Source organism: Microchirus variegatus (assembly GCF_963457635.1).
Source record: "Microchirus variegatus genome assembly, chromosome: 17".
Taxonomy (NCBI): Eukaryota; Metazoa; Chordata; class Actinopteri; order Pleuronectiformes; family Soleidae; genus Microchirus; species Microchirus variegatus.
This window is the reverse complement of record NC_139818.1, coordinates 10,615,054-10,625,032: the sequence shown is the minus strand read 5'-3', so window position 1 is coordinate 10,625,032 and position 9,979 is coordinate 10,615,054. Positions and strand designations below refer to the sequence as shown.

The following is a 9,979-nucleotide window of genomic DNA, read 5'->3' as shown; positions in this document are numbered from 1 at the left end:
TACTGACACACAAATCTTGCCTACAGTATCTTTAAAATAATATTGCCCAAACCATCCGATTAAACATCATCTTTACACCTATTTACACATTCTGTGTAGCATTTGTGTGTCTTATTCTGTATCCCAAACAAGTGTAAACTTGGAACGCATTGCCCTCTGCTCTCCGTGGATCCACCTGCCATTTGTGCCGCCCTGTGTGCGTCCTGGCGTCACCATGTCTCATCCAATACCGAGTCCTGACCGATAATACCGGGGTTCTTTCCCCCGCAGCGCGAGGACCAATCAGCGCCAGCCAAGCACTTTGTCTCGGCGAAATCAAAGTTGTTGTAAAAGCGCGTGAGTGCGCGCGCGAGGCGAGGTAAAGAGCAGTGCCGGTGGATGAGACAGGAGCGAGGCGGCGGAGGGAAGCGCACGCACAAGACCGACTCCTGCTGCAGCTGCTCCAGGATATTTACCTCTGTTCGATGTATATGAACTCTTTTTATGTGCACGTTTACAGACTAAAGCCAAGAATCAACATTTGGACTTATAATCGCTCGTTATACTGCTAAACAAATCCCATGTGGATGGAAGCTGACGCGCTCAGCCTCCGTGGACGCGAGACTGTAGCGATGCTTCTGTGAGCTGATAGTTTCCTCTCGTCACCGTGGACTCATCGTCCTCTCACAACTTCTGCAGCCGGAGGAGAATTTGTATTTGTTTATTTGTTTTTCTTCGCGATGACTGAAATCAGCGAGAAGGAGAATGAGGCCACCGTGCCCAGCCAGCCGGAATCAAAGGTAACCTGACGCACCTGTGCAAACATGATTTGCGCTTTCAAAAACAAACAAACAAACACACGCAAAACAATAGACATTTAGTGATTGATAACTTAGTAAAGATGAGTGTTTTAGGCAGGAGGTAAAGGTAAATTTGGTTATAACCGGTAAGATGTTTGCGTTTGCCTCGTGCTCTGCAGGGGCGTGCACAGACATTTCAGGGGGCAGAGATTAAAGTGGAGAAAAAGGGCACTCCCCTCATATTTATTAATTGAAAATAATAATATTGGTACATTGGCAAAATGTTGTTTATTTCAGTGAACATGTAAATGTTTATGGGCTTAAACAACTCAAATGCAGTGTTTGTTTGCTGGTACACTTTTAATTGAGAAATATTGCTCAGGGGTGCATATATAAACAAGATATAAAACAAAATTTAGGAACAGAAATGGATAAAATGTGTCCTTATCTGGTCAGAGGGCAAAAGGACAGATACACATAGGCTGTATCTGTGCGTATCCATGCCACTGTGCTTGCGTCTATGTTAATTCAGCCATTTTTATGCTAATTTTTACTTGCTTTCTTGTGTTCTGTTCCAATTAGGCTAATTCTGGAATGGCCGCGGGTCTTGCATAACAACTTTTAAGCCGCTTTAATTCTTGTAACCTCCCTGACCTCAGAGTTAGAGGGCAGAGATTACATGGAGGTGTGTGTGTGTGTGGCCTGCGGTGTGCAGAGAAGGCACAGCATTTCTCATACGATATAATCCATGATGGTTGTTCTTTAATAGGGATCCAGAGACCCTGATAGTACCCCACGTTTTAAATTTATATTGACATAGTTGATTGCTTATCATCTTCTTAAATACTTTTTATCTGCTCATATAACCAATTAATCATTAAAATAGAATGATTTTGGTGATTGAACGTCATTATTTTGGGGTTTGGGAAACGTCAATCAATATTTTCTGACATTTGGACCGAACGACTACGATAAATGGAGAACTGATCGACAGATTAATTGCTCATATAAAAATAATTGTTATTTGCAGAAATGCAAGAGGGGCTAATAGGATTTATAAAGTATACCACATCCCTTTAATGCACATAACATAGATATCTATGCACTTTCTTACATGTGCAGTCCCTCACACTGTTCACTCTGTACTTATGAGATTTAAACACTACATTGTATATTACATTTGTAATATATATATTTTTTCTATACACTACCTGATTTTACTCTGCTCTGTTGTAGCGTTGCAGAGTTTCTCATTATGGAACTATCTTAAAGTAGCTTAGCTTCAGGAAAAGTGCTTTTTATATGAAGTCAAATTTAGAAACAAACACAGGACCCTGCTCTTACCACTTCACTGACGTTCTTCTCGAATTTGCCCTCTCAGCTGTAAAGTGAGTGAGACTCAGGCAGAGGCTGATAAGTTAAAGAAAGTAGCTGTGGGTGACATATTTCACACTGTATGCGTCATCAGCATCTCAGTGCTGAACTTGTGGCCTTGCATCTTCTCTCTCACTAAAGCCAAAATGGTCGAGGCATCCTGAGATTATCCTGAGTGAAAAATGAACAGCTCTTGACTTCTCATCCCCTCATACCAGTTAGTTAAGTTGTCAGGTTTGCCCTGATTCCATCAAACGGTTGTGCAGTTTTTTGCATTTCTATTGTCAAATCCCGTGAAGAGTCCCTAAATAATCTGCACTGCCCCACTTTTTTGCGCTCCTATTCTGTAGAGTAACTAGCTCAGTGGACCAGCACCAGGGTGGGTGGAGCTAGACGCACCGTGGTCCATTGGTTGGTTCAAAGCTTTTTAAGGGCACCCAGTTTTTTAAGATGAAAAACTATACTCAATTTGAAAAAAAAAGCATTGTGCCTACAATTAAATTCACATTTGCATTTTATAACTTTTCTTAACTTTTCTGTAAACGGATAAACTAGACATTTCAAAAAGATGCCCAGGAAAAAATAAATCATTACACACAAATGTAAAATTAGAGAATTATCATTTGAGTTTTTGAGACTCTTGACAATTAATGTTCTCTTGGCTAGTGGCTGAGTTTGTGTCAGTCGGAAACTATAAACTCTTTAATGAGCAAATACAACACAAGAGCTTGTGTCAGGTATCTGTAGCCTTCATGTGATTACGCAGGTGTGTGTAGATGACATTTCTGAACAAAGTGCATCCAGCTTCCTCATGCTTGTTACCGTTAACCGGAGGATGCACATCAGTCGCTCGCCCTAACCTCTGACAGACCGTGATATGTTAGCGTTCCGTCTGCCAGGATGATTGACTTGTGTGTCTGACCTTTGAAACAAGCACAGAAAACAGATGGAGGTTTCGTGGGAGAAGGCGACATAATCGGGGAGACGGACATGAGATGAGGAGAGCAGGATATTTATAGTGACCGCAAATACACAAAGAACAGAATGTGATCAGATCAGTGTTTCACATCCAGGAGTGAGAACACGTATCGATAAACCGACTTTCAGCAGCTTTACAGTGTCACATTGTGCTCATGTATGCATTGTTGCTTTTTTTTTTTTTTTTAAAGTCCAAAGTCATTGAATTACTGTCCTTGTTTGAGTCCTAAAATGTTGCTGAGTCAGCACAGTCCCAGTGCAGTTTCACGGTTAGTGTGGAATCTGCTGGGATTAAGTTTAGGAGCTTGCTGTTTTTGTGACACTGGAGGTGTTATTGTTTTTGTTTTACCTTTTCATCCCGAAGGCAAAGCTATTCATTTGAATTATTGATGGTTATTCTGCTTCTTTCATGAATGGTGAACTAACCTTTTGACTGCAGTCACAACACATACATAACAAGCTCATTATTTATTCATTTGTTGACTGTAAATAAGGGACTGCACACATTAAAGACGATTCACATGTAAATGTGACAGATTGCAGCCATGGTTGATGCAACACTTGAATACATATACATAAATATACACGCAGCAGTATACATTAATACATGTATAAACACAGTGCAACCACAAATAGACATTAAAAAACAATAAGAAACGGCTGTATTATGCAAAATTGTCTTATTGTCTGTTTAATAGTATATTCCAAGTCCAAATAACTTGCATTTTGCTGATAAAAACTAAAGCTGCACATTGTGATTTGTCCTCAGCTGATATTTGAAATGTGTTGGGGATTATGTGAAGCTGGAGCCTGATGTGCTGCAAGTTAAATCACTGGCACTGAAATAAGATTTGTTTGCTCAAGCTAAAAAGTCAAATGTGTGATGCACTAATGCATAAAAAACACATGTTTTTATATTTATATCTTGTTTATCTCAGAAAAAAAGATTCCTGAAAGCTCCACATCCCTGCACATTCTATTGATTTTCTATGTATGTTGTGCTTTAATTGATTTCCAAAGACGTACAAAGACACTCAGTGTGGTTTCTATGAAGCAGGAGCCAACGTTACTGTGGAGAAAAATGATTTACAATAAGCCATTTATCTCATTGTTTAATATTTGCTATAGGGCTGATAATGTGGCAGTAATTAAAAACCAGAACATGCTTTTTTTATTCGTCTACACCAGGGGTCACCAACGTGGTGCCCGCGGGCACCTGGTAGCCCGCGGGCAGCCAATACGGTGCCCGCGGGCTCACTTCACTTCACCTCACTTGCATGTATCCGTATGATCTGTCAGTAAAATATCTTTGATATTGTTTATAAAAACTGGTAATCGTTAGGAGTAAGCACTGGAAGGAATGTGTATGCAGTTGAATGCATAATATTAATCATTTAAATGGTAAACAAACAAAAAAATATTATATGGTAGCCCTCCATATTATTTTTTACCCTTAAGGTAGCTCTCTGACTCAAAAAGGTTGGTGACCCCTGGTCTACACACACACAGCTGGATTTTAACCCTTTTTAAAGGGCTGAATTTTGGCAGCGACTGGACGACCAAGAGCACCACGATTCGCTCAGAAACCAGATGTTTGGTTGCACTACACATGTGACGGTGACAATCCGCACTTTTCCACGACATAGTTCCGCCATGCCCCGCCTCAGCTTGGTGCTAAAAGTACCAGGTACTATCGCTAATGGAAAAGCAAAATAACCTCTTAACTCGCATTAAATTAAAGAAAGGAAGTTTATCTCATTACATTTGAATGTTCTTGGCTGGAATGTGGACCTCAGGTCATTCTTTCAGAAAGATTCCCACCTCCTTGGCTGAAAACACCACGTGGCACCAACATAAATGTTTCTCCAAATCCTTTTTCGTCCTGACTCTTCCTGTACGCTGTGTTTGTGTGTCACAAAGCTGCAGCAGTAGATGTATCTTTCTTCGGCACAGCAGCATCTCTATCACTCACAGCAGAAGCTTGGTTCATGTCTCCTTTTTTTGGCTTTTGAGCTTCAGATCAGTGGCGATTGCTCTAAGACAGCAACGGAAGCTCATTGTCCTCTAAAATGTCATCAAATCATGTACTGTGTGGTATTTCCATTTCATTTAACGTGTGCTGGAATGTGACGAGAACGTGTCACTAGTTCGTTCAGAATCAGCTATTTCTTATTCCCGTAGCATCCTCCACATTAAAACCACTTGAAGCTCAGTTTCAACTGTTCTCTATGGGACGACACAGAATAGATCTTGCGGTAAATGTTACTTCCTGAGAAGCTCAGCTTCTCTCAGAGTCAATGGAGCAGCGGGCGGACGCTGAGATTCTGCATGTTGACTGGAGGAACAGTCTGAAAGGTGGAACCAGTTTTTGATTGACAGCGTTGCAGAAACATGCATGAGAACGGAGCCTTTTCTGCCTCAGTCCTGTGTGGATTTGGCGAGGTATGTCTGTAGATAAATAGCTGGTTGGTGTGTGTCATTTTCTTGGTTATATAGCCCATTTTAGTCTGTACATATACACTGTAAATAAAAACACTATAATAGCATTTCAGTTTTGCATAATTATCGCGTTTCCTCGTTCTCGTTCGTTTGCAGAATTTATGTAAGCATTTCACACTCCTCGTTGAGAGGGCTTGGATGAGTGGAGGCAACAACAGTGTTTTGGCGACAGAAGTTGCAGACTTCTGACATTTTTACATTAAAGCATTAAAGAACTTAATTAACGACCACCTCTCTTGAGTGTGCTGTTTGGAGGATGTGATAAAACCCTATAGAGATGGATATGACATAACTGCTGATCTCACTCTGTTCTGGAAACTTGTCGGATTGTTCACTGCTCTATGACCAGCACCTGAGATTATTAACGTGCACTGATGATTTACAACTTTCTAGCTTCACACAAGGTTGTTTCGTGGATGCACTTTCACCTAACACAGTCCAGCTGGAGCAGCGACTAATGAGGTCACCTTTAATTCAAAGATCGGGCTACTGCAGGTGGAATTATTCGGGTTTTAGTGTGTTCAGGGATAAGATGAATATCATGAGCTGCTAGAGATGAACTCAGCTGTTTGCATAAGTAGAGTTAGCAGAGGTTGGAGTTGCTGCAGCCTCCAGATTGAGCTTCTGTAGAAGAGATGTGACCAGACGGAAACTAAAACATATGTGCAACATTTCATACATAAGCATGGTAGCTGTGTGATTACCATGTCGAACAACCAAAGTATACCTCATGTACATATTTAACCTGCATGTGTCAATAATCGCAGATGTGTAGATCTGCGTAGTGTGCACCACCCTGCTGTGTGGACATAGCAACACAAAAGGCTGCTTATGTGCTGTGTAACCGTGCTGCTGATGCAAGACCAAGCAGCAAATAAGTATTTCTTATTCAAAAGAAGCTTATAAACCTGATGCAATGAGCGTTTTGTAAATTCCTACATATGCATCAAGCTTATTCTGGACTGATTCCTCTACAGGATTACAACAGAAGACGAGACGTGGCAGCCGTGTGGCAGCTGAAACTGCCAGCAGGCGTGTGCTGACGGATTACTACTGTTTTTTTTTATTGCCATAGGATTATTAATTATGTATAAGGGGCTGACATTTTAGTGCAAAAAAAAAAAACATTTCACTAATGAATTCTAAATAAATCTCTAACAATGACATAAGGATGCAGTGTTTAGACACGGCTCCAGATAAGAATGCTCACGTGTCCTTATTGAGAAATGATTTTCCTTATTCACACATAACTAAACAAGCTCATGTGTAAAAATATGTACAACAGCAACCTTCACAGTTTAAAACTCTGCTGGCAACCCTGGTGGTTACATAGTTAGAGGCGCTCGAATGAGAATGATATTAAATTGGTCATTGTTGTTGTCAGTGAAGCCAGTATTTCATGTTTTCTTAATCCCTAATGACTTAATATCATCGTCATTGTATATAGGCCCTTTCAGTTTGGATTTTGTGTCACTGCACGGTCACTCTCCTTGTAAGAAAGACGGCAACGAAGAAAGAAGGAAGCTGCATCTGCATCACAGTGGCAGCAGGATGACTTTCTCCCGTTCACAGGCATCTTGTGTGAACACCATGAACCCCCCCCCCCCCCATTCCTTAATTATTAATTTATCCAGGCAGTCCACACACAACAGCCTATTTATAGCAACCTTCACCAAACATTGCTCCACACTGCACTGCTCATTTTTAAACAGCCAGAGAACAAGGCCAAGGCGTCTGCTCTGTCTTTTCCCCGGGTGATGGACAAAAGCCCAAGTGCATTTAGGGCATTAAAAGGATCAGAGGTTGAAAGTGTAATGTTTTTTGTTTTTTTTCATCAATCTTAACTTTTGTTGCTTCCTTTTATCCATTTGCTTTGACTTCCCTTTTTTGTTTTTCCTTTATTCTTTGCTTCATCATGATCTGTCTGAGTGAACAACAGCTTGCATCACTACCTGCACTCAGCTAATTGCTGTCAGAAGTTCAGGATGCGATGGTTCTTCTTTTCTGACATCCATAAATAGATGTGCCACAGAGAAATAAAAGGTTTGCGTTCGTTAGAACTCAGTTTTTCTTTCTATTTTCTGTGGTGAGGATGTTATGAGATGTAAGAAAACACACTCTACTACTGCCTTGTAGGAAACTAATAACTACTGTATAATAACTCACTACAACACAGACAAGGACTCTGCAATTATTCAATATCGTTTTCTTCAGTGGCGGTCGTGTTCAATATATCAATGTGTTTATGCATTGCATAAGAACACTGTGAGGCATAATGCATATCATTACTTTGAATGATTTATTTCATATTTGTGAAATGTCTCTGTGTTTTCTGCTCATGAACAACCGCAGTTAACCACAGTTTCTTCAACTTGCACTATGGAACTTTTTCATTATCGGATGTTATGCTGATGATATCAACTATAATTTGTTCACATTTTATCCTGATAATGTTTTTAGCTGTGGCACCCAGCCCTATCCAAAACTCACAAATACTGCAACTAGTTACTTGGGGTGCATTCTAGGGATGCACCGGTCCACCTTTTTTCACTTCCGATCCGATACCTGAATTTGGATATCTGCAGATACCGATACTATTCCGATATGGATGCTCTGTTTGCTTTAATATTATTATCATCATTGTTGATTTTAAATAAGGCTTTAATAAACTCCTTTATGCAGGCAAGTATATGTACGACTTTTACGATATTTACAGCAACTTTATTGACCCCTGGCCGCGAGAGCGAGTTCCAGCTAACTTTATTTACTGCCGAGGGAGAATTACACTCTCTCTCTGTCACAGTCACAGATGAGCTGTGGATGTTCAATCTCCAAACAATGCTTCAGGTCCTAAAACACTGTCTCCGCGTGAACAGCCCCTTAATCATTGATTTAATTATTTGTCATTTTTCCACCGGACAGTTTGGCCGGTGACATCTTTTTCCCAGCCAAATTCACGTGGCAACGGCCAAAAGCTGGCACATACCGGCTAATGTAAACCCTGGCTTTGAGGAGTGTGATTTTCATTGTTTGTATGTCGCTGTCAGTACCGTTCTCCTCAGCGAGCAGGTGTTTTAAAATGGTGACGGCTGGGATTACGTTGGCTGCAGGAGGAGCTGCTAATTGGTCGCCTGATAGCTGGCTGTAAACTGTGGAGTGGATTTCCTGAACAGAGTCATGCAGCTTTCATTCGCGTCTCATTGAGACACGCCTCAGTTCATGAAATCCATTCCACTTTTTGCAGCCAGCTATCAGAGCAGTCTGGGAATCACTTGTGGAGACATTTCAGCAGACATTAAAGCACAGACGGAATCGCATTGGACATTTTTACAGTTGTATCGGAAATTTCCGATCTGTCAATTACGTCTGTATCGGAACCGATAGCGATACTGGATCGCATTGCCCCATCCCTAGTGAATTCACACCAGCCCTTCTAATTCAAATTCCAACTCTGATCTGCAGCAAAGAAGCAGACTCTGGTCCGTCTAAAAACATAGGTATCGGTTCACTTCAAGTGAACTAAATACAGGAAGCGAACAACAACACAGGGCACACAACCAACACATATGCATGTTTGGAACGATAGCCAAGAGAAATGGCACGTATGTGTAGGATGTTTGCGTGAAATGATAGGATGATGCAGCTCCGTGTTTTGCTCTTATGTGGAGGAAACAGAAGTTGTCCAGCATTAGCCAACAAATGAGAAAGTTTTCTTGTTCCTTGTTTGTTCATTGTTTGTCGTGTCTTCTCCTTCAGTAATTCTTGATGCACAGCACAGTGGAATACGTTACTCAAAAGATTTGGTTGGTTAGAGTCCCAAATCATACCGAGTCTAGCCGACTATTAGGTGTGGAAATGACCTAAGGCAAAGAGACGATATAAATTTGCAGCACCCACATTTAGAGGCTCGGCTAATTCTAATATTATATTTTCATGGCATTTGTGATTGAATTATTGATCATTTAAATGCTAATACATGACTGGAGTGCTTCTCTAAAGCATGTCTTTGATTAGATAGAAGGATGTGTAGAGATTATAAGACTTAGAATGAGAACGACAAGCCCTTGTGTTAGTGATTATATACAGTATAGCTGGGCTCAGGTAATTGCAAATGACAGAACATTTGTGGCCTCAAGCATTTGTGTGCGTCTGCAAACAAAGCATGTGGACACCTGAACATCTCCAACACGAAACTAATTACATTTCTTTCTTTCATTTCTCCTGTTGCTATAATTGCTGCTTCGTTCCTCCGGAAAGGCTTTCTATATGATCCGACATTCAAGTCCATTCTATAGGTGCTGGATTTGGTTGAAGGGGTTATTGTAAGCCACGGTGTTTCACTGCAAGTG

At 40.8% G+C, this 9,979-nt stretch overlaps 1 protein-coding gene across 1 annotated transcript in view; it reads left to right on the top strand.

The window, feature by feature from the left end:
- Positions 1-719: 719 nt before the first annotated feature.
- LOC310938953 (SH3 and cysteine-rich domain-containing protein 2-like) overlaps positions 720-9,979 on the top strand; it is a gene marked incomplete at both ends in the record, with an annotated part of 28,353 nt that continues 19,093 nt past the window's right edge. The window contains one exon of the mRNA XM_083903607.1: positions 720-779. Within this exon, the coding sequence (XP_083759733.1) occupies positions 720-779 (60 nt within the window). The remainder of the gene's footprint in view (positions 780-9,979) is intronic.